At 40.9% G+C, this 27,304-nt stretch overlaps 1 protein-coding gene across 2 annotated transcripts; it reads right to left on the reverse strand.

Annotated features, from left to right (window-relative positions):
- Window positions 1-250: 250 nt before the first annotated feature.
- Window positions 251-26,438, reverse strand: IFNGR1 (interferon gamma receptor 1). Of its 2 annotated transcripts, none has more exons than XM_055433141.2 (7): window positions 26,237-26,438; window positions 13,036-13,150; window positions 12,211-12,374; window positions 10,438-10,610; window positions 8,293-8,479; window positions 3,503-3,630; window positions 251-1,341 (listed from the first exon to the last, which is right to left on the reverse strand). In XM_055433141.2, the coding sequence occupies exons 1-7, from the start codon at window positions 26,421-26,423 to the stop codon at window positions 793-795; spliced, it is 1,503 nt and encodes a 500-aa protein (XP_055289116.1). In that variant the 5' UTR covers window positions 26,424-26,438; the 3' UTR covers window positions 251-792. The 2 variants fall into 2 exon arrangements, with proteins under 2 accessions (XP_055289116.1, XP_055289117.1); XM_055433142.2 differs by lacking the exon at window positions 26,237-26,438 and adding an exon at window positions 13,463-13,615.
- Between the last annotated feature and the right edge of the window lie 866 nt (window positions 26,439-27,304).

The following is a 27,304-nucleotide window of genomic DNA, read 5'->3' on the forward strand; positions in this document are numbered from 1 at the left end:
ATTCCTATTCTCTTAGTAATTCCCCAAACTTCTGTGTAATATAAACTTTTGGTTTTCCTTGTGTGTGTTCTGCACATTGATTGCTAAATATTTAGATATAGATACAAAAAGACCATTTTTAAAGATTAGGCTATTTTTAGGATGGTTTTAAAGATATGAATAATTAGAAAATGATTCTATAATATTAATGGATAGAAACAAGCGAATGAATAAATAACATCCCAGTTAACTGAATAAATAAAAACAAAAATGAATTTTAATGTTACTTTATTAAAAAAATCCCTCAATGGTAACATTTCATAAAAATATACATACACGTTTTTATTTACACATTCTATTTAATACTATTGATTTCAAGGCAATATTAAGTGCAGTTTTGAAAAGCATTCAGGATTTCTCCTGAAAGTATGTAAAAAGACTATATACAGACTTCCAAAAACAAATACCATGCTGAGGCACAAAAAGGAAAACAATCCTTATTATCTCTTAAAGTGGTTAGAAAGGACTCTGGAGTTAACACCTACAGGAACCAGGGTTATGTTCACTATTAACATGTAGATGTAAAGGTTCACTTGTGACAATGGCTTTTTTATTTTTTAAAGAGACTGCAGTTTTCAGATCAAAAGTGATAAGGCCAAACAGGCTCTTTATACTTTTATCTAAACCATGACACTCCATCTGATTTCTATCAAGATGATGCAATTTCTGAAATCATGGATCTGTTCACAGAATAAAAGTGGAAAAGCTCTTCAAGAAAAACAGATCCTTCCCAGTTTGTGATCTTGGTTCATCTCATGAAAACTCTTTGGAATCTGCTGTAAGTCTATAACCAATCAAGGACTCTTTACCACCTTCATCCACAAGCAGATCCACTAACACATGTGGTTTATCATAACCAAAGGAGGTGGTGGTGTTTCTCAGCGTTATGAAGTCTTGTCCTTCAGTCTTTACTTCAGTTTTATTACTTGGGGGAAATTCTGAGCTGGAGCAGTTGTCCGACACCACCAGGCCACTATCAGAGCCATTTCTGGAGTGATACGCATTTAAAGTGATGCTGCAGGGTTCAGACTGGTTGCTGCTTACGTGGATAGAATCCTCTCTCTCTGGGGTCAGAGGACTACATGGGGCCAAGTCAGAAATATTTTCTTCAATGGTCACCACTTCCATTTCACTAGAAAGATCTCCGTGTTCCGCTTTTCCTGGATCGTCCTCAGTGTGCACACTTGAAATGGTCCCTGGGGACAGCTGCTCATTTTCTACGGCAATTGGCTGGTAGGTGATGGGTGATATAATTTTTGAATCAAATTTTGCCTCTGAAGAGGCATTTTTCACCACAGACAGCTAAGGGAAGAGAAATCAGTGATTAAAAATAATAAATTATTAAACTTAAGTGGTTATCCTCAAAAAAAAAAAAAAGGTCTAAAAGGGTTCAGTTCAGTTCAGGTTCAGTCGCTCAGTCGTGTCCGACTCTCCGCGACCCCATGAATCACAGCACGCCAGGCCTCAGGGTAACTAAATGTATCATTCATTGGTATATTTAGGATAACAGTGGAATAGAGTCTGATAATTGCCTTTTCTTTCTTTTTAATGGAAACACCATTAAGACTAAAAACAAGTTTTTAGAAAGTCACTGTCTCACCAACATAAGATGCTTTTTGTGTGCTACCTTCAACAAGCACGCACATTACATTTGTAACAGGAGGACAGTTACTTGTTCTATGTAATGTTTCACCATTTGTCTTCATAGTCTAATTTTCATAGGCTCAATAATTTTATACTGATGATGAAATCATTTATCTAATACTAACTTTTAAGGTGTTCAAATTTTTACCATTTATAGAACATGCTGAAGTTAATATTTTTATACATCTTTTTATTTATGAAACTATCTTTTTAAGGATTAATTTTTCAGAGTGTGGCATGCCCAGGATGCTGCTACTTTGTACACCCATTGCATATTTATCAACTCCTGAGGGCTAAAATTTCTTTTTTTGCCAGCATACACTACTTTTATTACAAGGTACTACTGGATACTCAGGTTTATTTTTCCTTCTCTAGTAGGTGTGGAACAGCATACTGTGAGCTTCGTTTGTGCTGAACCACTAGTAGTTAATAATTCATATGTGAATTGTCTGCTAACTGTTGACAGTTCTCATCCCCTCTCCTTAAAGACAGTGTTTCCATAACAAATTTAAACATGCCCTTTATATATCACAGGTATGATTCCTGTCATATTTCACTTAAACAGTTATCTTTCTGACACCTTTAAATGTTCTTTTCATCATACTTTTAAATGTTAGGCATTAAAATGTCAACCCTCTAGTTTAGACTCACTGTTGGTCATCTTTCCTTCTACACTTCAACTACCATGAAACATTTCTGGATTCGCAGGTTTTCAAAAGCCACACCTTACTGACAGTGGGCCTTCAGTTCAGTTCAGTTCAGTTGCTCAGTCGTGTCCGACTCTCCGCGACCCCATGAATCACAGCACGCCAGGCCTCCCTGTCCATCACCAACTCCCGGAGTTCACTCAAACTCATGTCCACAGAGTTGGTGATGCCATCCAGCCATCTCATTCTCTGTCATCCCCTTCTCCTCCCGCCCCCAACCTTTCCCAGCATCAGAGTCTTTTCCAGTGAGTCAACTCGTCGCATGAGGTGGACAAAGTATTGCAGTTTCAGCTTTAGCATCAGTCCACACTGTTCCTCAGTACCTGGATGAACTCCTCTGCCTCTCAAGACTGTTTAGCTATCGCTGCCCCCGGAGAAGCCATGACTAACCCAACCCCGCAAAGATGGACCAAATCCTCACTGGCCAAGTCCTCACTATGTATATAAACCTCGATCTTCGAACCTCAGATTACACTGGACAACCACTGAGTCCTTATCATTTTCCCACCTGACTTTAAGTTCCTGAGCACTTAGGCCTAACTATGCCTCTTCCCCTCACATAAAAAAGCACCCGGTGCATAGTTAAAAAAAAAAGAAAAAGTGGTTTTGGGTATGTGGGAGATTGAGTGATTTATGATAGGTGACATGCAGCTGAGCATCATTTTACTTTAAAAAAAAATCTGAAGAATTATCGAAAAGGTTTAAATTAACATTTTGGTGTCCAGTTCACCCTTGAGCAATACAAGGGTTAGGCACACTGAGCCTCTCTTGCAGTCAAAAAATCTACATATGACTTTTGACTCTCTAAAAACTTAGCTACCAAGAGTCTGCTGTTGGCCAGAACCTACCAATAACATAAATGGCCGATTAACACATACCCTGTGTATTATATTTACATGCATTTTATACATTTATGTTTTACCTAACTTCACTTAATTTTCTCAATACTTCTAGGCTATATGGTGAGTTTTTTTCCAAATTGTCACAAATCTCCAAAAAAATTTCCAATATATTCACCAAAAAAATACTGAAGTGGCCCTGTGCAGTGCAAATCCATGTTGTTCAAGAGCCAACTATAAATAAATAAAGAAAAAAATATCTAAATATATTACCAAGGATTTGGGTAACTTGGTGCCTTCTCGTTTAATTGGATGCATCTTCTTAATGATACAACATGCAACGACCAGAGCAAATACAAGAAAGAGAAGCAAAGCGGCAACAACAGGAATCCAAACAGGATCTACGGAAAGGGAAGAAATCACAAATTAGAACCGCAATCAAACAGTGCGCGATCCATCAAACAGTTATACGGTCTCGGTGCTATTCTTCAATGCATTTACACATCCGGTAATTAACATGGTCGGGGTTTTAAAGAACAATGACACAGGAGTCAGAAGACATGAGTAAAAAATCAGGTACCTGTCCAAGATATCAACATGGGATTCTTCCCAGCTTTCAGATTCTAAACTTTCTGCAACTATACTGTCATACTGTGTGGCTAAAATGACTTTTTCATAACAATTTCCTTACAGCCCCCAATACAGGGTGCTTCTCTCAGTTGAAAAGGCAATAAATAAATAAATATATCTCTTTAGAAATAAACTCTGGCAATGTCTGTCTTTTAGTCCCACTCTTCTCAATTGTTACATTTTGTTATTTAGTTAAAGATTACAAAAACTTAATAAAACACACAGATGTACACAAATACATACACACACAGGCAAGGTGCACAGGACTAAAGTCCCTCTGAATGTAAACCAGATATAAAGAATAAAATAGGGAAGGTTTGTTTCAGAGCACAAACATCTATAACCATGTCTGTATATTTTTCTCTAATGCTGCTTTTTATTTTCACAGCACAATCTTCAATTTTTTTCCCAGTCCTCTCTTCAAATGAACAGTGCTCTCCACGCTGTGGTGGTGTTTGCCATCCTTCACATTTTATTACCTTTAATTTCTATTCCAAAGTTACTTCTTTGAAATAATAACTCTGACAGCAAGATCTTTTTTGACCCATCTACTAGAGTAATGAAAATAGAAACAAAAATAAACACATGGGACCTAATGAAACTTAAAAGCTTTTGTATGGCAAAGGAAACCATAAACAAGACAAAAAGATAGAAAGGGACAAAATATTTGCAAAGCAAAGGAAAAAGGATTAATCTCTAAAATATATAAACAGCTCATGGAACTCAAAATCTAAAAAAAAAAAAACCAAAACAAAAAAACAGCCCAATCAAAAAATGGGTGGAAGACCTACACAGACATTTCTCCAAAGAAGACACACAGATACAGATGGTCAAGAGCACAAGAGAAGATGCTCAACATCACTAATTATAAGAGAAATGTAAATCAAAACTACAGTGAGGTTATCACCTCACGCCAGTGAGAATGGCCATCATCAAAAATTCTCAAACAATAAATGTTGGGGAGGGTGTGGAGAAAAGGGAACCCTCTTGCACTGCTGGTGGGAATGTAAACTGATACAGTTACTGTGGCAAACAGTATGGAGGTTCCTTAAAAACAGAACTACCATACAACCCAGCAATTCCACCACTGGGCAAATACCCTGAAAAACTGTAATTCAAAAGTGAGATGTATGGAGAGAGTAACATGGAAACTTATACTGCCATATGCAAAACAGACAGCCAATGGGTATTTGCTGTATGTCTCAGGGAACTCAAACAGGGGCTCTGTGTCAACCTAGAGGGGTGGGATGGGGAGGGAGATGGGAGGGAGGTTCAAGAGGGAGGGGACTTATGTATACCTATGGCTGATTCATGTTGAGGTTTGACAGAAAACAGCAAAATTCTGTAAAGCAATTATGCTTCAATTAAAAAATAAATAAATTTAAAAAAGGACATGTGTGCCCCAATGTTGATTGTAGCACTACTTACAATAGTCAGGACATAGAAACAATCTAAATGTCCATCAACAGAGGAATGGATAAAGAAGATGTGGTCAGGCCATAAAAAAGGAATGAAACTGGGTAATTTGTAGAGATGTGGATGGACCTAGCATGTGTCATATAGAGTGCAGTCAGCAAAACAAGGATTGTACGTTAATGCATATATGTGGAATCTAGAAAAACGGTACAGATGAACCTATTTCCACAGTAGGAACAGAGATGAAGATGTAGAGAACAGACATGGAGACATGGAGGGGAGGGGGTGGGTCAAACTGGGGGACCAGGACTGACATACATAGACTACCATGTGTAAAACAGACAGCCAGTGTGAACCTGCTGTAAGGCACAGGAAGCTCACTTGGTGCTCTGTGATAACCTAACTGGGTGGGACATATATACACACATAGTTGATTCACCATGTTGTACAGCAGAAACTAACACAGCAATCATATGCCAGCAAAAAAATAGAATAACTCAGAAAGTTACTAAAATAAATGCCTGTATCACACCTGTTAGAAGACATGAAAAAAAGTCTTACAATAGGAAAAGATAAAATAACCACATAAGCAACACTGCACCCTGCTCAAAAGCACTGGAGTGGACAGGCAGAGAATGCTGCCTGCATATGAGCCACAGAGGCGCCACTGTGCAGCCACCTGTTAGTCCGGTTTGTAACTCAGAATTTCTCTTTTTTAAAATAAATCTGGGGTATTTGCATTATTTCAAATTTTATGCATTTTCTCACTCAAAACAGCATAACACAAATGGATATTAAATGCACTGCATCACTTTATCTGTTTGAAATCCTCACATAATGGCCTAAAAGTTTTGAGTATTCATTTTAAGTGTTTGGTCTGATTCTTCAGGCTAGATTTTCATTCTTCAAAAATAAATTTACAAAATAAACACTTGAACAACGTAAAAAATATATATATATATACACACACACACACCCAAAGACAGTCACCAAAGTATGACTTATAAAGGCAAATCAACAAGTTAATCCAAAAATTGAAAAACATTAAATATGATCTTTGGGCTTCCCTTGTGGCTCAGCTGGTAAAGACTCTGCCTGCAATGCAGGAGACCTAGGTTCGATCCCTGGGTTGGGAAGATCCCCTGGAGAAGGGAAAGGCTACCCACTCCAGTATTCTGGCCTGGAGAATTCCACAGACAGTACACTCCATGGGGTCGCAAAGAGTCGGACACGACTGAGCGACTTTCACTTCACTTCAAATATGATATTCATAATAAAATATTTTAGAGACATTAAAAATACTATTAATAAGGTATGTAAAATAAAATGAAAAAATATTTATAGCATATGCTTAGCGTGCATGCATGTGTTCAGTTGTGTCCAACTCTTTGTGACCCCAAAGACTATATATTGTCCGCCAAGCTCCTCTGTCCATGGGATTTTCCAGGCAAGAACACTGGAGTGGGTTGCCATTTCCTACTCTAGGAGATCTTCCTGACCGAGGACCAAACCCACGTTTCCTGTGGCTTCTGAACTAGCAGGCAGATTCTTTACCACTGAGTCACCTGGGAAGCCCCATATACTAAGTTATATTTGTACTATAGTATGATCATGGCTACAAAGCAAAAGAAAAAATAGGATGGAAAAAACCCCACCAAACTGAGTGACTGAGTGTTCATCTGGATGGCAGAAGTATAGCTGTTGTTGCCTTCTGGCTTTTTATATTTTAAAAATTATCTATAATGAACATTTAAATTTCATAACATCAAAAATAAGCCCAAAGTTTTGTTAAGGTACCTGCCAAATGAAAATGCCTGTTAAAGAAAATAATAATAAAATGAAAACATTTATTTTAAAAATGTGTTATAAAAATGACCCATAATCTATGATTTAAACCAATCTTTATGTTTTTTTTTTTTAATTTTACAATATTATATTGGTTGGTGTTGCCATACATTGACATGAATCCGCCCCAGGTGGATGAGTTCCCCTTCCTGAACCCCCCTCCCACCTCCCTCCTCCCCTTATCCTCCCTCTGGGTCATCCCCGCATACCAGCCCCGAGCATCCTGTAACATGCATCGACCCTGAACTGGTGATTTGTTTCACATATGATAATATACATGTTTCATTGCCATTCTCCCAAATCATCCCACCCTCACCCTCTCCCACAGAGTCCCAAAGACTGTTCTATACATCTGTGTCTCTTTTGCTGTCTTGTATTTTTGGATGTTAATTTCCAGTGCTTGTCCAGTTCACAGGTAACACAATTTTAGTCAGTGCACATTCCTGCTTTTTAGTATATAAACTTACTGTCCCCAGGAAGAGTATCTTAATGGATATATAACATTTTGCTATATTAGAGTAACAAACTGATGTATGTCCTTACCCATAATCCTGAAATGCAGTATGCACACAGCTTTATGTGTTACATTTTTTCTTTCCTGGGTCAAAGGCCATCACATGGCTTTCTAAATTGGTTGTTTTGTATCTTTTAAGACTGAAAAACGGCCTTACTTTTAATTTTAAACTTCTGAGGAATGGAAATACTAAATATTTTTTGAAAAGAGCAGAGACGTACTGAAATTAAAAATCAACTCTTTTCACATTACCATTTTAGTGATCACTCCTTATACTGGGTTTCCCTGGTGACTCAGTGGTAAAGAATGCACCTGCCAATGCAGGAGATGTGTATTAGATCCCAGGGTCGGGAATATCCCCTGGAGAATATCCATTTTAGTGTTCTTGCCTGGGAAATCCCATGGACAAAGGAGCCTGCTGGGCAACAGTCCACAGGGTCCCAAAGGAATCAAACACTGCTGCTGCTGCTGCTAAGTCACTTCAGTCGTGTCCAACTCTGTGTGACCCCATAGACGGAAGCCCACCAGGCTCCCCCGTCCCTGGGATTCTCCAGGCAAGAACACTGGAGTGGGTTGCCATTTCCTTCTCCAATGAATCAAACACTACTTAGTGACTAAACCACAACCCTACATTTAGGACAAAATTGTAACAACTTACCTTCTGTGTTGTTATCATTAGAAAAGGTAATACAAAGTTCATCAGACTTTTCAGTTGTAACAGCCCATGATTCTGAGACTCCTTCTGCTGAAACACAGTACTGAGAATTCAGCAAGGACACAGGAATATTTAAGAAGCACTGAGTCTCATTACAATCCTCTTCCTTCGTGTACATTTTATCTGTAGTCTGGACAGAAGAAGAAAACAAAGAAAATGCACGGCACCTTTTAATTTGGAAAAAAAAATCACCATACTTATCCTGGTTGAACATTTGAAGAAAAACATAGGCATGATGAGTGCTGAACATGTCTGAAAATGGTGTTGGTATTCAAACAGTAAGCCAATCTGTTACTTCAACACAGCATGATGCATGATGCTATAAATCCGTTAAAATGTTCTTTAGAGAGATTATAAATTTAAAAATTAAAATATAGATTATGAATATAAAAACTCAAATAGCAGGAATGTTCAGTGTTAGCTGTCAAACCAACAAATGCTCACTGGTCTTATTTCTATAGTGCCTGAAACATAGCTGGTGAGAGAGACGAGCATCTCATAGGAAGAATAACCCAGGCATCCTGTTGGAGCATCTCTTAGCAGGAATACATGGAAGGGACTGACGCAATCTCTAGGAGCTTATTGTTCATTCAACCAGCCACAGTGCGTGGATCACTGTGCTAGGGCTTAAGGACACAAAGGTAAGAAGTGGTGCCTGACCTCCAGTAACTTATGATAGAGTGTATAAGAGACACAAGAAAGAAATGCAAGTGAGTGGTGAGGACTGTAAGAGAAAGCCCCACTCTATGAAATGAGGAATAACCAGACCACAGAAGAGGAAACAGTCCATGGGGTCAGAAAGGACTGCAAAGGAGAGCTGATTTGCCAGCTGAATACTGAAGAATAGATAGAAATTCTCCAAAGTAGACAAGGTGGAAAAGGGCATTCTGCAAAAGAGCAGGGTACCTGCAGGATACTACGAACAGTAAGCAGTTCACCAGAGCACAAATGAAAATGCAGCTGGAAGGCACAGGAGACATGTAGCTGGAAAGGATGCAAGAGGCCAAATTATGAAGGCCAAGGGGGCCATGCCGTGGAAGGGAATTTAGAAATGATTTTGCACTTAATGGGGACTTGTTAAAGGGTTTTAAGCAGTGAAGTAATGTGATCAGATACGCACTTCAGAAAGACAACTCAGCTGGCGACCAAAGTGGTGTTTCACAACCTAAATCAGATGTCCTTCTTCTCCTAACATCTTTCCACGAGGCACAGTGACTCAGTGAGAAGAAGTCAGATCTCTCCAATGCCTCAAAGGAAGTGGTCCCCCGTGAACTTGCCAACGTCAGCTGCCCCAGTGCTCCGCCCAGCTGTGCTCCCTTCACATGCCTGGGCGCCTCTGCCAGGCTCTGCCTGAAACTCCCCACATACATCCAGGAGCTCACCTCCTAACCTCCCCCAGCCCTGGCCCCAGTAACACTTCCCAGTGAGGCCTGGCCACCCTGCTGGAAAGCACTACTGCCGCAACCCACTGCCCGGCCCTCCTCCTTGCTCTGTGGTTCCTCCCACGATACTTGTCACTGGAGCTTTGTCTGCACTGCTCACAGCTACTCCGAGGGCCTAAAAGGCAGCAGGCATGTGCTTGACAAATTCTGTTAAGTAAAGGAATGGCAGTGCTGTGGAGAGTGGCTGGAAGAGAAAAATTCTAGCCAAAGTGTGGTCTGCACGTCACTGCCAGCGTGTAATCGTGTCCCACAGAAGTACTGGTAGCTTATACTTTCAAAGACAGTGATTCCAATTAGAGCTTCGTATTACTTCACATCCCTACCAATGAGGAAGAAAGGATTAAAGCTATCCTCATCTTACCAGTGGAGAAATGGAGACACACAGGTTAATAGTTTAGATTAGAACCACACTGTTAAAAGAGGCAAAGAAAAAACTTAAAATGTATTCACGTGGCCAGTGTTAAAGATTAACTCCAGTAGTGATTCCCTTCAACATATATTTCTTTTTTTCTTACTAAAACTAATGAGTCATGAGTCTTGACGGAATATTCATAAACATTCTACTTTCATTTTACCGCATACAAAACAATTTATGCAAACAACAGGAAAATTTCAATGTAAAAAAAGATGAGATAGAAACACATACCTCACTTCTATTGATGCTCACAAACACATTGTATGTGAATGTATAACAAGAATTCTCATCATCGTAAATAGCTTCTGGCTCTTTTCCACTTACAGTAATTAAAGGGTGAAATATATCAACAATGATTTGGTTTTCCTTCTTTCTAATGCCCAGTTTAGGTGGTCCAACTTTCCCTGGGGGGTGGGGAACAAAAAAGAAGTACAATTTGTATCAGCCTTGGAACTGTGAAAGTGAAAAGTGAAGTCGCTCAGTCGTGTCCGACTCTTAGCGACCCCATGGACTGCAGCCCACCAGGCTCCTCCGTCCATGGGATTTTCCAGGCAAGAGTACTGGAGTGGGTTGCCATTGCCTTCTCCTGGAACTGTGTTCCACAGCATATTACATAACATTACCAAACTCAATCCATCAACCTACTCTTTTTGCTGCTGTTGTTCTAAAGCAGGACTGCATTTAAATCATTCCACAAACATCTAGAATATATTTTAACTGTCCTTAATGAATCCTGGTAAAAAACCTTGACATAAAATAAGCTCTATGATGTTATCTTTATCTTTGATTCTGTAGATTAAAAATCATTAAACAGAAAACAGCACATGCATTTTAAAACACATTTCAGAAAAGGCATTATAATTATCTTTGAATTCTCATCAAAACTCTTTGTATTTCCAGTGCCTATGGACACATGGCATGAAGACTTCATAAAAGTTTGCAAAATACATTCAATTTTTAATGCGAAAATCAGAACTAGCTATTCTCTGATTCCACAATATTTATTATTATGTCTTTGATGTCTGGAACTTTGTAGGTGAACCATTTATCTATTCTTCACATATTTACTGCATACCTACTATGCGCCTGATAGATCTGTTTTTACTCACCAATATACCCTAGGGCCTAGCATACTTTCTGGCACATATTATGACTTTGATAAATCTGTGTGGGAAAAATCTGACATAACAGATAGTATAATTATCAGGTGACAGAAGCGTGGACTCTGGGGAATGAAACTACTTCAAGGGCAGGTAGAGGAAGGGCTTCTAGAAGAGACGAAGTAGGCACAAACCAAAAGGAAGGAGCAGAACCCAGGCAGTGGCTGAAGTCACGAAGCTTGGAAGCTGAACAAGGATGAAAGAGAAGCTAGAAGGCAAGGCATTAAAGCGCTACGAGACTGGGAAGGAACCATGTGACTACAGACTTCTCTTACCCATGAGCGACGGTATGAGAGCTACAAGGTAGGGTGTTAGCCAAAAAAGAAGAATGGGCACTGAAGAGTCGGAGCCCGAGGTGACAATGAAAATCAGGCAGACCATGGGAACGGGATGTTGGAAGTGCGAAGAACTGAAAAATCACTGATTGAAGAGATTATAGAGCTGCAAAATTTTTAATGTGTTAAATTAAAAATGTTAAATTTAATGTGTTAAATTGCCAGAGGCCTTGAGGGGAAGACTGAGAGCAGTTCTCACGGTCCTCAGCGAATGGAACTTGGGGAGGAAATGACAGAAGACAGAGAGGGGAAGCAGGTGCGGTGATCAAATAGACAGCATGGATCCATACCTGCATGGGGCGGGACTGTAACGGTTTAGAAGGGCAAAGTGACAGGCACCTCTTAGTCCTACTTTGTGGGGCTTGGGTGAAGAGAAGACAGGAACTCCCTAAATTCCTCCAAATGTTCCTGAAGGCATTGTGACAATTTTTAGCAATTGCTTATAAAAGCAAATATATACAGAAGACACGAATGAAATTAAAATTCAGACATGTATACATTCTACTCACCTTCTTTGCATAAAATAAACTCTTTCGACTGTGCATAGACAGATTCTTCTTGTCCAACCCTGGCCTTAACTCTAGCCCAGAGAGAACTTGATGGATCATTAATCATAGAAGAGATATTACAAGAATGATGGGAGGTATTGCAGGCATAAATCCATTTTCCATCCCTAAAATAAAGAACACCAAGGGAACTTTTACTGTTAATACATAAATCATCTGTGTCCATGCTTTGCTGTTCATTCACAGAATGGAGCTGATAGAAAGAGATGAATAAGAACAGGATGAAGAAAATAGATAAAGTGGGAAACCTTTACTCTTTGGTTAGAAGATCTATAAAATCATTTACAATAAAGAGGCTCAATTCAGAATAAGACCTGTATAAACCACATTCCACATGCAATTTTAAAAAATCTGTTCTTTAAACAAATCCAGAGTCCATTAACAGTCATAACTTATAGAATCCAACATATTATAATAACTCCTGACACTTGTCAAAAATTTTGTTGAAATTTTTCTTTCTACTTCATACATACACTACAGGAAGTAAGATGACTTGGCTGTTTTTAACACAGAAATGTAAGCTTTATTCGTCATGCCTTAACATGTCAGAAGTTAGTCATACTCCTCTACCCTAAATCTGACAGGAAGAAGAACTAACAGGCAGGAAATATTCTGAAAAGAACTAATTTGCATTCTTATTACATCTGGAAGTCGTTAAGCAGTTCAGGAAGTTCTGCCACACTGGAAGGAATGATGATGGAAGAATCAGTTATGAGATGCGCAAGGACCTAGGCAAAAACAGGATAAAAAGATAAAAGTGACACTCACCCATAGTTCATCACTTGTACAGTAAACACAGGACTCTGTAGCATAACAGGGTAATCCCAAAATATAACAGTGTTCAAGTTGTAGGCTTGTATTGTAACATTGGTTGGTGGTGGCACTACAAGAGATGCAAAAAGTAAGGATCATAGTGAGCAACATATATTAACATTACAAAACCTTAATGTTAGAAGCCAAATATGCACTTGAGGAATTCACCAGGCATTTTAATTCATTTTAAATGACTGAAACAACATTGTGATATAAGGGACACACAAATGTAGTATGAACAGTGCTGGTTACCAGGGGGCGGAGGGAAGGGAAATGTGGAACTGGTGTCCAGTGGGTATAAAAGTAGGCACATAAGATTAATAAGTTCTAGATATCAGCTGTATACCCTGGTGCCTGGAATGAACAAAACTGTATTGCTTACATATAGGAAGACTCTTGAGAGTCCTTGGACGGCAGCATGATCAAACCAGTCAAGCCTAAAGGAAATCAGTTCTGAATATTCACCGGAAGGACTGATGCTGAAGCTGAAGCTCCAATACTTTGGCCATCTGATATGAAGAGCTGACTCACTGGAAAAAACTCTGATGCTGGGAAGAAGCATCAGAAGGCAGGAGAAGGGAGTGGCAGAGGATGAGATGGTTGGATGGCATCACCGACTCAATGGACATGAGTTTGTGCAAACTCCAGAAGGTAGTGAAGGACAGCTAAGCTTGGTGTGCTGCATGCAGTCCATGGGGTTAAAAAGTTGTACATGATTTAGTGACTGAACAACAACAACAACAACAATTGCTGTATTTAAAATTTTGTTATGAGTGTAGATCTCATCTAAAGTGTTTGTACCACAATAAAAAATGTGGCATATACATATAATGGAATGTTACTCAGCCTTACAAATGAATACGACGATTCTGATACCTGTTGCAACATGGATGACCCTTGAAGACATTATGCTAATTGGAATAAGTCAGATACGAAAGGACAAACACTGAATGATTCCACTAATATGAAGCATCAGTTCAGTTCAGTCGCTCAGTCGTGTCCGACTCTCCGCGACCCGCTGAATCACAGCACACCAGGCCTCCCTGTCCATCACCAACTCCCTGAGTTCACCCAAACTCATGTCCATCAAGTCGGTGATGCCATCCAGCCATCTCATTCTCTGTCGTCCCCTTCTCCTCCCGCCCCCAACCTTTCCCAGCATCAGAGTCTTTTCCAGTGAGTCAACTCATCGCATGAGGTGGCCAAAGTATTGGAGTTTCAGCTTTAGCATCAGTCCTTCCAAAGAACACCCAGGATTGATCTCCTTTAGAATGGACTGGTTGGATCTCCTTGCAGTCCAAGGGACTCTCAAGAGTCTTCTCCAACACCACAGTTCAAAAGCATCAATTCTTCGGTGATCAGCTTTCTTCACAGTCCAACTCTCACATCCATACATGACCATGGGAAAAACCATAGCCTTGACCAGACGGACCTTTGTTGGCAAAGTAATGTCTCTGCTTTTTAATATACTATCAAGGTTGGTCATAACTTTCCATACAAAATAATCAAATACATTGAGGCAGAAACTAGTATGGTGGCTATTAGGGCCAGGTGCGGGGGGAGGAGACAATGGGGGGTTAATGTTCAAAGGGTACAGAGTTTCAATATGGGATCACGAAAAGTTCCAGAGATGGAGTGCTGGCTGCACAACAATGTTAATATACTTAAAGCTACTGGACTGCACACTTATAATAAGTAAAACGGTAAAATTTACATTATATATACATTATGCATATATATTATACATAATATATATATAATACATTATATACATTAAAAATAAAACACAACTGACTTAAAAAAATACTAATATAGTATGAGCAACACATTCCTAGAATGTTTTAGGAGTTTTTATCAATAACTGCACTGCAATTATAACTGCACTGCAATAATAATCCTCAATTTGTTTAATCACTAGAATTTTCTATATCTGGTACCAAAGACTGTATTCAATGTTTAGAGAAGAACTGGACACAAGTGGGATGGTCAATTTCACTCTGAAGTGCTACCTGGGCTCTCAACCCTCCACTTACCACTGTTATACGCCTTTACTGCCTTTTCTCCAGCAAAGCAATAGATACCGAACGATTGCCTGACGGAGGCATCAAGCATTTCAGTTTCATCAGCATTTTGCTCTCTGAGGTGTACAGGGCTTTTTTCAAAACATACCCTATATTTCCTCCTGCCTTTGCTCTTTTAAACCATTTTAGAAAATGTCTGTTGATAAGATGTGCAAGTGTCACACAAGAAAATAGGCAGAAGTCACTGTCACATCTTACAATCAAACTCTACCACAACCATTATCTAGTTACTAAAAGCTGCTATTTTTTCCCCTGCTGGGTGTAAATGGTTATTATCCACCACCCCGTAGAAAACTGAACACAAACCTCCCTTCCTCCTTTTTGCTCTCTTTCTCTCCCCCTCCTTTCTTGCCCTTCTTTGTGAATAAACATGAAGGTAGAGTTAGCAATATAACCTGAAATGTAAGAGCATTCAATCCTATCTAGAAAACTCCATCAAACATGATTTGCTTGCACAGCTAAAATAAATAAATCAATAGCAATGTGGTCAGGTGCAGTGGCTTCCAAACATAACTTGTCACCCTAAAAACCTCAGAGAGCCAAAAGTTTATACTTTTAAAAAATGTATTCCAGATAATAATGATAATCACTTAGATTAATACCGAATTATTTGCTGTTTATTCACTAAGTTGTGTCTGACTCTTTGTGACCCCATAGACCGCGGTCCGCCAAGCTCCGCTATCCATGGGATTTTTCAGGCAATATTCAAGTGGGTTGCCATTTCCTCCTCCAGGGGATCGTCCTGACCCAGGGATCAAACCCGCATCTTCTGCACTGCCGGAGGATTCGTTACCACTGAGCCACTAGGGAAGCCCTATACCCAGTAGCCTTATACCTAGAAGACTGTTCTAATAAGAAATATATTCCCTGGGTTGGACCTTAAGAAATCTGGATTCTTTTCTTGCTATATTACTAAAGAGTTGTTTCAGAATCCCTCACTTGCCAAGTGAGGTGTTAATTTCACATACTTAGGATATTTGCTTACTGCTGAAGAAAAAAATACAACTATATTTTTTTCCAAAACAAAAACTGCAATATTTGAAGCCAAACTGGTGCACTGTCTTAATTATTTAGCAACTGCATTATTGTTTCAAAGCAGAACACGGATCAAGAGTTATTTAGGTAAAAAACATACTGTGTGCCTGCATGCTTAGTCACTAAGTCATGTCTGACTTTTTGCAAGCACCTGGACTGTAGCCCATCAGGCTCCTCTGTCCACGGGATTTTCCAGGCAAGAATACTGGAGTCAGTTGTCATTTCCTCCTCCAGAGGATCTTCCCGACCCTCCAGAGGATCAAACCCATGTCTCCTGTACTGGCAGGCAGATTCTTTACCGCTGAGCCACCTAGGAAGCACTCAAGGACAGTGTGATTCTATTGTCATACCCCTACCCCTTTTTTCATTATTTTTCCCTTTATATCAGTGGTTTTCCACAAGAGGTTATATGTCCTCTAGGGATATATGGCACTGTGTAGAGACAGTTTGGTTCTCCTAACGGCATGGTGGTGGTGGGGTTCTACTCGCATCTAAGGGATAAAGGCTGGGGATGCTGCTGATATCCTGTAATACACAAGACAGCCCTCCACATTTTGGCAGTTCAAAATGCCATGAGTGCCAAACACTGAGAAACCCTGCCTTATCATAATTTTAGGAATTGTTTTTATTTAGGAGGAAAAATTAAAGAGAGGATGGAATTTGAAATCACCCCACACCTGTCAGAATGGCTATCATCGAAGTCTATAAATAACAAATGTTGGTAAGCATGTGGAGAAAAGGAAACCCTAGTACACACTGTTGGTGGGAATGTCAATCAGTGCAGCCACTATGGAGAATCGTATGAAGGTTCCTCAAAAAACTAAAAACAGAACTACCATATGATCTAACAGTGATCCAACAATTGCACTCCTGGATATATACATACATCTGAAGTAAATAAAAACACTAACTTGAAAAGATACATGTACTCCAATGTTCATAGCATCATTATTTACAAAAGCCAATATATGGAAGCAACTCAAGTGCCCATCAATGGATGAATGGATAAAGAAGATATGGTGTTTGTATGTGTATATATAATATACATATATGCATATATACATACATACACAATGGAATACTACTCAGTCACAAAAAATGAACGACATTTTGCCATTTGAAGCAACATGTTTGGACCTAGACTGTATTACGGTTAGTGAAAAAAGTCAAACACTGTATATTATCACTTACATGTGCAACCTAAAAACAAATGGATGACTGTATCAAAAAAGAAACAGGTTCACAAATATAGAGAACAAACCAGTGGTTACCAGTGGTGTGGAAGGAGTAAGAGAGGAGCAGGGGATTAAGAGGCACAAACTATCATGACTAAAATAAATAAGCTACCAGCATACACTGTACAGCACAGGGAATACAGCAGATATTAGTGAGTTTAAATGGAGCATAATTTAAAAATATGGAATCACTGTTATACACCTAAAACTAATACTGACAATTAACTATACTTCAAAGAAAAATAAAAGACAAACAGAATTTTTTGATAAACTAATATGTTTTACACTTCCTGCTCAGCAAATAGCCTTGGGTTCTGTTGAAATCTCTAACTTCCATATTATTCACCAAAGTAGTAGAACAATTTGTACCTAAGGATTGAGATTATGAAGTTGGAAGGATGTCTCATGTTCAAATACTCAATATGCCCTTTGACCTGTAGCCAGTGATGAGACAGCATTTTTCTATTTTTCCTTTCTGGAGTAAAGTTGGTGGCTTTCGGTACCTATCATCGCTGGCTCTCTAAGCAATTTTCTTGCAGGTGAGTCAGAAAGCACTGGACTTGCCAGATTTCGCCCTGGTGTTAGTTGAGTTCCCGTGGCCATACACAGCAGGGTGGACTGAGCCCTCCTTAACAGGGCTCCTTCTTCTATGGTGTGTTCACACCTCAACTTCATGAAGCAACCTGTCTCAAACAGTTTATATTCCGTGGTTGAGAAGGAAATTAAAGGCATCCCCCTCTAGGGTCAACTCAACATTAATATCAAATATCAATCACACATATAAATATAATTTTGCAACTACATAAGAAACCTAATGTTAAGAAAACTCGTAATAAATCAGAACGTCCCTCAGATGCCATTTCTTAATTTTAGCATCTTTTGCTGCTCTTGTTCAGTCTCAAAGTTGTGTCCAACTTTTTGTGACTCCACGGACTGCAGCACTCCAGGCTTTCCTGTCCTTCACTATCTCCCTGAGTTTGCTCAAACTCAGGACCATCAAGTCAGTGATGCCATCAAACCATCTCATCCTGTCACCTCCTTCTCCGCCTTCAGTCTTTCCCAGCATCAGGGTCTTTTCCGATGAGTCAGCTCCTTGCATCAGGTGGCCAAAGTACTGGAGCTTCAGCTTCAGCATCAGTCCTTCCAATGAAAATTCAGGGTTGATTTCCTTTAGGATTGACTGATTTGATCTCCTTTCAGTCCAAGGAACTCTCAAGAGTCTTCTCCAACATCACACTTCAAAAGCATCAATTCTTTGGTGCTCAGCCTTCTTTATGGTCCAACTCTCGCATCCATACATGACTGCTAGAAAAACCATGGCTTTGACTATATTGACCTTTGTCGGCAAGGTGATGTCTCTGCTTTTTAATACACTGTTTAGGTTTGTCATAGCTTTTCTTCGAAGGAGCAAGTGTCTTTTAATTTCGTGACTGCAGTTAGTAGCTGAGAATTTACAAACCATCAGGTCCTGGTTTCTTTTGTTTAACAGACCTTCCCTTGACTACCCTCTCGAACCTTGTATTTTACAGTAAGAAATAAAAAGACACCACGTGGCACCTTCAATCTGCCTGGAAACCTCCTCTGGCTAGGTCACTGGGCTCCCCAGGCACATTTCCTACTTTCCCTGCGATGAAAGGTGACGGTGGAGTTAAGTTTCCTGCCACAATGTAACAAGGATCCTCTCACAGTTTCCAGTAAAGACAAGTCCTTCACTTCCTTTTAAGTCCCTTTTAAAAAATTATTCCCAGTAGGAATATGTATGTACCCAATCTGAAATTAGCTTCTGCATTTGAGGGAAAGGCATATAGAAATAAACCTATGTACTAGAATATAAAATAAAGTCCACTTACATTTAAGAAGAGGTTACTGAATCACACATTATGAAATACAAACAGCAGTAGACTTGTGTTGCATTTGTCTTTAGAATGAATCAAATATTTCTCAAATTTTAAGTAAAAGCTTGGCATGATTACACTAGGACAAGGACTTAAATCACAGCTTTCAAAGCAATCAAGACAGGTAGTAGGAAAGGAGGTTTCAATGGATTCTAAAACACAGAAATTACTACCAGATTATAGGAGAGACTTTTGAATATTTACATCAAAGGATGTAACCTGTGGTTTTAATGCTACCAGATGAGAAACCATGTGGTGATCTGCTTTTGTCACCTTTGCCAAAATCACATGATAAAGTAGACATGAGTAGTTCTCTCCTTAAGTTCCAGAATTTTGTAACCTAAAGTTTAAATGGCTACATAATTAGCTTAAAATAATTGAGGCTTACAGCTAACTTCTATTCATAATAAATGCACTCGTCAGACTTTATTTTTTTGTGCTCCAAAATCACTGCAGATGCTGATTGCAGCCATGAAATTAAAAGACGCTTACTCCTTGGAAGGAAAGTTATGACCAACCTAGACAGTATATTAAAAAGCAGAGACATTACTTTGCCAACCAAGGTCCGTCTAGTCAAGGCTATGGTTTTTCCCGTGGTCATGTATGGATGTGAGAGTTGGACTGTGAAGAAGGCTGATCGCCGAAGAATTGATGCTTCTGAACTGTGGTGTTGGAGAAGACTCTTGAGAGTCCCTTGGACTGCAAGGAGATCCAACCAGTCCATTCTAAAGGAGATCAATCCTGGATGTTCATTGGAAGGATTGATGCTAAAGCTGAAACTGCAATACTTTGGCCACCTCATGAGAAGAGTTGACTCACTGGAAAAGACTCTGATGCTGGGAAAGGTTGGGGGTGGGAGGAGAGGGGACGACAGAGAATGAGATGGCTGGATGGCATCACCGACTCGATGGACATGAGTTTGGATGAACTCAGGGAGTTGGTGATGGACAGGGAGGCCTGGTGTGCTATGATTCATGGGTTCGCAGAGAGTTGGACACGACTGAGCAACTGAACTGAACTGATGCCAATAAAAATATCTGTAGAGAAAAAAATATGCAAGAGAATGGAGTTAAAGAATGGAATTAAAGAAGTATCTCATGAAGTAGGATCATCTTACAGATGTCCCCATCTCTTAAAAATGCCCAGAAGTTTTCCGTAACACACATTGTTTTCGGAAATTGGTTCAGAGTCCTTGTAGCATTATATGTGCATACAACCCAGAGTCAAGTTAGGCTCTTTTTTAAGATCTGCTTCCCCAAACTCCTCTAGAACTAGCAGCTGAATGTTAAACAAAATCAAACAAAGGAGAGAAGAATCACTTTTCATAACAGTCTAATTACAACGCAGATAAAAAGGAGAGATCTGGTTACAATGGACTGTTTCCTGGTGATAAGATATGAAAAAAAGAGCAAGGATATGAAAAAACAGCAAGGGAAAGGACAGAGAAGACAAATGAAGTTCAGCACGTGGTGAAGCCCTGCCGCTAGATGGGGCAATGGAGGTGTCACCGAAGCCCCTAAACCAGTAGCTAGGAGAGCTCTATGATCATCACTGGGAAAGGCAGCAGAGTGGGAAGCAAACCATTACAGACACCTCCAGATTTCCTCTGCAGGGACGGTGATAGGGGTGCAGGCAGCCCCCTATGCTCCATCCCGTAGCCTTTGAAAGCATCTGTGCCTTGACCGAAAGAAGGACAGTCACAGCAGTTCACTGATTTTTACACAATAGCATTCAAAGACAAAAAAAAATTTGAGCGCGTGTGAGGGTGGTCAATCATATCTGACTCTGCGACCCCATGGACTGTGGCCCAACAGGCTCCTCTGTCCATAGGATTTTCCAGGTAAGAATACTGGAGTGGTTGCCATTTCCTCCTTCAGGGGATCTTTTCAACCCAGGGATCAAACCTGCATCTCCTGCACTGCAGGCAGATTCTTTATCAGGGAGCCATCTGGAAAGCTCCAAAAGTTGTGTACATCTAAACGCAAAACAGAGCTCTGTACTCCATAGACACCATTTGACTATCTGCTCACAATCTCTCTAGGGGAAGGACAAACTGAGAAGCATAAAGAAGTTAAGGAGACAGTGGCCAGTAAGGAAACTGTTTTGGAGGATTCAAAGTCATCTGACACTACAACTCAAAAACAAACTCTCTAACTTAAAGCAGCCAGACTCTTCTCAGTGAGCAACTCTCAAAATATCTAACAACTTCCTCATGTGGGGTTATGGACATTTTCACAAAGGTTTCTTCTTACACAGCAAAATAAGAAATGGCATGAGTAATCCAGGCAGAAAAAGGGAAAAACAAGACTTCTGCATTCTTTTCAGAATATATTTATGATTATGATCTATCTACTGGTTTTATGATGCTAATAAAATAACTTTTTCTTAGTGCTTTCCAACTTCTCTTAGCAAGTATTGATAGCACTATGACTCACTGGAAAAGAGTCTGATGCTAGGAGGGATTGGGGGTGGGAGGAGACGGGGACGAGAGAGATTGAGATGGCTGGATGGCATCACCGACTTGATGGACATGAGTTTGAGTGAACTCTGGGAGTTGGTGATGGACAGGGAGGCCTGGCGTGCTGTGATTCACGGGGTCGCAGAGAGTCGGACACGACTGAGCGACTGAACTGAACTGAACTGATCCTCTAAATTTAAGATGAATAATGGAGAAGGAAATGGCAACCCACTCCAGTGTTCTTGCCTGGAGAATCCCAGGGACGGGGGAGCCTGGTGGGCTTCCGTCCATGGGGTCGCACAGAGTCGGACACAACTGAAGTGACTTAGCAGCAGCAGCAGCAAAGACATTTAAGAATCTTGCACATGGCGTTTCAAGCATTCATAAAAGTTTTAAAACTGAAACATTTAAATATTGGGGGGCTTTGAAAGGAATCCTATCTATCACTTTGTGAAACAAAAGGAAAAATTATCCTATTTAAAATTCCTTCTATAATTTCCTTGTACCTTCCAAAAAAGGGTGTTAGAACTAAAGGTTCAAGTGAGTTCATTAAAATATTTCAGTTCTGTTTCCCCTTCCAGAGTTCCTTAGCTGTTTCAAGGCCTCTAGTGTCCCTGCAGTCTTCTCTTCCTCCTGTCTGCAGGTTTTATTACTCTCTCTCTCTTCCTTAAAACATAGTGCCCAGAAGTAACATTAACTGATGTTAATGAAATACTTTTCTGAAGAGATGGTTCTATCAAATCGTGGCTTACACTGAATTTTTAATGAATTAAAACCCTCCAGATCTTTCGCAGAAACCACAACCAAATTAGGGCTTATCCAATAAACTTCTTCCCAGTCACTTTTCTGATCTGAAATGCAGGACTATATTATTGTTCCTGTTTATTCAATTTCATCTAGTTGGGTTTGCTTGGCATGCCAATAAAATTCTAATTGAACCAGGTCCACCTAGTCCTTGAGAGAGCTCATTTCTCAAGACTAATTCTCTTTTGGACTGATTCACTCTAAGTTGAGAAATAGTTTAGAACAGAAAAAAATTAAACAGGACTTCTCAGTCTTAGGAAGAATGGGAAAAAGTTGGAAGAAGGAGTTAGTCATGGAGCGTATTTTAAATTTCTCACATTGATTTGGATGAGTTTGCTTTTAAAGCCGACACAATTTCTCATTCATAACTAAAACAATTCAATATTTAAAATATATATTTGTGAAAATGATGCACATAACTGAATGACAGTCACCAACATATATGAAACATTTACTGGACAGGCTATGAGCTCAACTTTGTTACGCATTATCTCAGTTAAACACCACAACCACCCTACAAGGGGGGTAGTATTTACATCTTTTTACCAAAAAGCGGGGGGGAAGCTTAGAGAAGCTACTCAAAGACATGACAGTATGCAAAGTTTTGTTGGTATTAATAAAAGCTGTGTAAGCATCATCTTTGTGATAGTTTACTAAAAGTGGGGAAAAAATATAAATAGAAACTGGAGATAATTGTTTTCTGATGGCTTCGTAAGCATTTGCTTCAAGTAATTTTGCCTAATTTATTATCCTATCACAATTACAAGACAGTCACCAAAAATCTGAACAATATACTAAATTATTTATTTAGAATGGCCATGATTGAGATGGATATCTAGTATTGGGATAATCTAAAACAAAGATACTCCCTTAATAAGAAAATTACAAGTAACTGATTCCTTTTTGTCAGGAACTCATTTAATTCTGGCTCATCTTTCATTTTGATTCTTTGTCCAATTAAAATGGAGCAATTAATTATCCATTTTTCTCTTGATTTCTTTAGGTTTTCTTTTATATAGAACCAAAATGTGGACCTTTCAAAAACCCATATAAATCATGAATCAGAATAAAATGAAAACAAATTATGAATACCCTTTTCAATAAATATAATTGAAATGCACTGATTTAAGTATTCTGAATCTCTGAAATACATATAGAATCTAAAGTAATGAAAACTCTCAACACATTCAGAGCATTACCTAAAGTCAGAGAATGAACAGCTAATAATCAAGTGGAGAAGGTGAGTTAAGAGCCCCACTCCTGTTTTAAAGCAGTCTGCTCTTCAGATAATACCCAGAGTGGAAGAACAAACTGGAAAAAAGTAACTGACACCACCTGTATTGGTTATACAATGCTGAAGTACAGAAGGCCACAGATCTTCCTATGGAGAAAGGCAGGCAATCATCCTCCCAGGGCTGGCATCAAGAACACAGGAACTGTGTAGCCACAAGGGGCCCACGGTCAGGAGGGCTCCGGGCTCAGAAGGAAGGGCCTTGTACTTGGTTTACTGCTCTGCCCTAGCCAGGAACCTCAGTCACTCTCTTCCCCTCTTGCCACATCCAGTCATCCCCAAGTTATGCTGACTCTGTATTCCAATGTCTTCTTTTCCATTTAAACTTACCACTGTCTTCTCCCAGACTTAAGTAGCAGCCTCCTATGTGGCCTCCCTCCTTTGAATCTATCTAAAAACTATCCTCTAAGATGAATGGTCTTTCTAAATGGCATATCTGATCCTGCATAAAATCACTGATCTCCTGAAAATAATCCCATGGCTACCCACTGATCTGAGCAAGAGTGAGCCTATTATTTTGTTGGCTAAGCACCTGTACTTCTTTCAGGAACATTACGGTTCTCCCTCCCAGAATTCTCCTACTGGTACCACCTGCAACGGTATCCTTCCCATAGCTGGCACCTGACCCAAGCTGGGCAAATTGGAGCATTCTTCTGGGATTTTGCCAGGGTGGAGGAAGCTGCAAGATGTCAACATCCATGACTTCTGCCAAGTAGAGAAGGCTACCAATAGCCAAAGTCAGTAATATAAAATGGAGGGTCTTGGCATTTTGAGTTTCTGGTTCAGCCTATGTTTCTGTTTTAACTCTGGGTTGGATTCTCTGAGACAATAAACTCTTTTTGTCGAAGTGAGCCGAAGCTGTGTTTCTGCCCTTTGCTGTTACACATGCCAAGGCACTTCATTAATTGGTTCCTATCAACCAACTGGTTCCTAAACAACAATTTGCTGTTGCTATTTAGTCGCTCAGTCGTGTCTAACTCTTTTGAGATCCCACTGACTGTAGCCCGCCAGGCTCCTCTGTCCATGGAATTCTTTAGGCAAGAATACTGGAGTGGGTTGCCATTCCCTTCTCCAGGGGATCTTCATGACCCAGGGATTGAATCCAAAATGTTTAAGTTATTCCACAAATTCAACCTGCTGTTTCAGAGCCCTTCTGCAAACACACGTCTCTTTGCACCTCCAGCTCCAACTCTGGGGCCACCTTCTCAGTGAAATCTTTCCTGATTCCCCTGCTGAGTCAGGCACCCATGACTTGCTTTCCAGTATAAGTTCTAACTCTTATCACAATGGACTGAAACTGCCTTTATGGGTGACCAACTTGCCCTAGTACTGGCAGAGGACAGAGTTAAGTACTTCGGACTCTGGAACCCAGCTGCCAAGCTTCCCAGTGAAAAGCAGCAATTTAGTAGATTCCATGCCTCAATTTCTCATCCATAAATAAGAGATAGAACAGCGTCTACTTTATAGGACGTTTGGGAAATCATGTCAGAAAAACTTACAACAGGGCCCAATAACTGTTAGCTATACCATCAGGATCCTTGAAGGCAAAAACTGAAGTTAGTTTTGTATTTCCAACACAAACGGTGCCATGTCTCTTCCAAGGAATGACTTTATTTGTTTGCTTGACTTCTAAAGAGCAAGCCAAAGGACAGCGGGATATGAAGGGACCGCATCTAACAAGGGTGACAGAGGAAGTCATAACACAGGTGCAGACCCAGAGTTGGCCAAGGGGAAAGGAGGCGGGGTCGCCTTGACCCCTTCCAGGCAGCTGCTAACCGCGTACACAGAGGAAACGCTCAAGAATGCCCCGCTTTCCGATAATCACTACACTGAGCCTTAGAAAAACATGTTTCCTGGGAAATCTCTTTAAGCAGGCGGAGATAAAGGAGGAACTGAGGTCTGCCCAGAGACCTACTGCCTGACAAGCGGACTCGAGAGTACATGCCCTGAACCACCTCCAGACTCGTACGGAAGACGGCCACTTAACTGCCTTTTAATAATCCTCAGCTGGCGAAAGAACGTCTAAGGATTCGGGGCCGACCTTACGAATATTTAAATCATGAGCTGTGGCCACAGTGTGCAACTGCTCACCAGGTAACTCATTTATTTAAAAACGAATTAGGAGAACGCGTTTTGTTTCGGCAACCGCGGAAGAGGCCAGAAAAAGGGAACCGAAGGCTGCATAACGCGGAGACTCGGCGTCACCTTCCCGGCGGCCGCCCCCTCAGGCCCCGAAGCCGCCGGGCGCCGAGGACCAGCGCGGGCGCGGCCGCCACCCCGGGCGGGGCTTCCTGGCCGGTGGGGCGCCCTCCTTTCCCGTCCCCACCCGCCTGCGGCCCTGCCGCGAGCGACAGTACCCGAGGACAGCTCCGGATTCGCGGCGCTCATCTCAACCCAGCTTCCGGCCAGCAAGACAGGGACGAGGAAAGAGAGGAGACTCATGCTGCTGCAGACTAACGCTGGCGCTGCCCAGCACCGCCGCGGGTATACACCCGCGCGGACCTCGGGCTTAGGTCTTGCGTCACTTCCTCCGCCGCGGACCATCCCTCCAGCGGGAGGCGGGGCGTGGACGGGAAAGTGGGGCGCGGACAGCGAGGCCGACACCAGGACTGGGCGGCCAGCCTGGCCGGGAGGCGGGGCCAGGGCCGGGAGGCGGGGCCTGGCCGGGGAGGGCGGCCCGAGTCGGGGTAACAGGTCCTGAGGGAAGGCTGAGGTGGCCTAGAAGGTAGAATGGGGTAGGCGAGCTGGAATACTGCGGGAAGTCAAAGAGAGGCCGCCTCTGTAGAAGCTCGGCGTTAGGGGCACGGCAGTCTGTGGTGGCGATCTTGGCGTTTGTGAGCACCTTGGGTCTAAAGGTTATACTCTTTAAGCTTGGCACTACTTGCCGTAATTCATTTTCCTCATTTTTGCAGTGTTCTGGGATTGCTAGAAACTCCAATACTTTGACCACCTGATGCAAAGAACTGACTCATTTGAAAAGACCCTGATGCTGGGAAAGATTGAAGGCGGGAGGAGAAGGGGACGACAGAGGATGAGGCGGTTGGATGGCATCACCGACTCAATGGACATGAGTTTGAGTAAACTCCAGGAGTTGGTGATGGACAGGGAGGCCTGGCGTGCTGCAGTCCATGGGGTCGCAAAGAGTAGGACACGACTGAGCGACTGAACTGAACTGAGGATTGCAGAACTTTGTTTTATGCCACAACCTAGCCATAATTCTTCCTTTACCACGTATTAGCGTTTGGCATCAATGCCTTGGGAATTTTAGAGTGTCGGGCAGAAGGAGCCCTTACATGGCTTCTATAATCCCTGCATTTGTAGTTGAGGAACCAGAAGCTTTGCTGGTGCAATGGTTTGTGCAAACTGTCACAATCCAAATCTAATTGGCTCGGGCAAGAACTACTTTATCCTTGGAGGAAAAAGAA

This window comes from Moschus berezovskii, chromosome 10 (genome assembly GCF_049115385.1).
Source record: "Moschus berezovskii isolate FMDL1 chromosome 10, NW_MosBer_1.0, whole genome shotgun sequence".
Lineage (NCBI taxonomy): Eukaryota > Metazoa > Chordata > Mammalia > Artiodactyla > Moschidae > Moschus > Moschus berezovskii.

Bases quoted from the DNA above. Each gene is read 5' to 3' on its own strand.
- IFNGR1 (XM_055433141.2), bottom strand. From the start codon at position 26,423: ATGGTCCGCGGCGGAGGAAGTGACGCAAGACCTAAGCCCGAGGTCCGC. The intron at 13,151-26,236 runs GTACTGTCGCTC...CATCTCTTGTAG, and splicing joins GAATCCGGAGCTGTCCTCGG to TGCCACCACCAACCAATGTT. The intron at 1,342-3,502 runs GTAATATATTTA...CTCTTCCCTTAG, and splicing joins CCAAGTTACCCAAATCCTTG to CTGTCTGTGGTGAAAAATGC.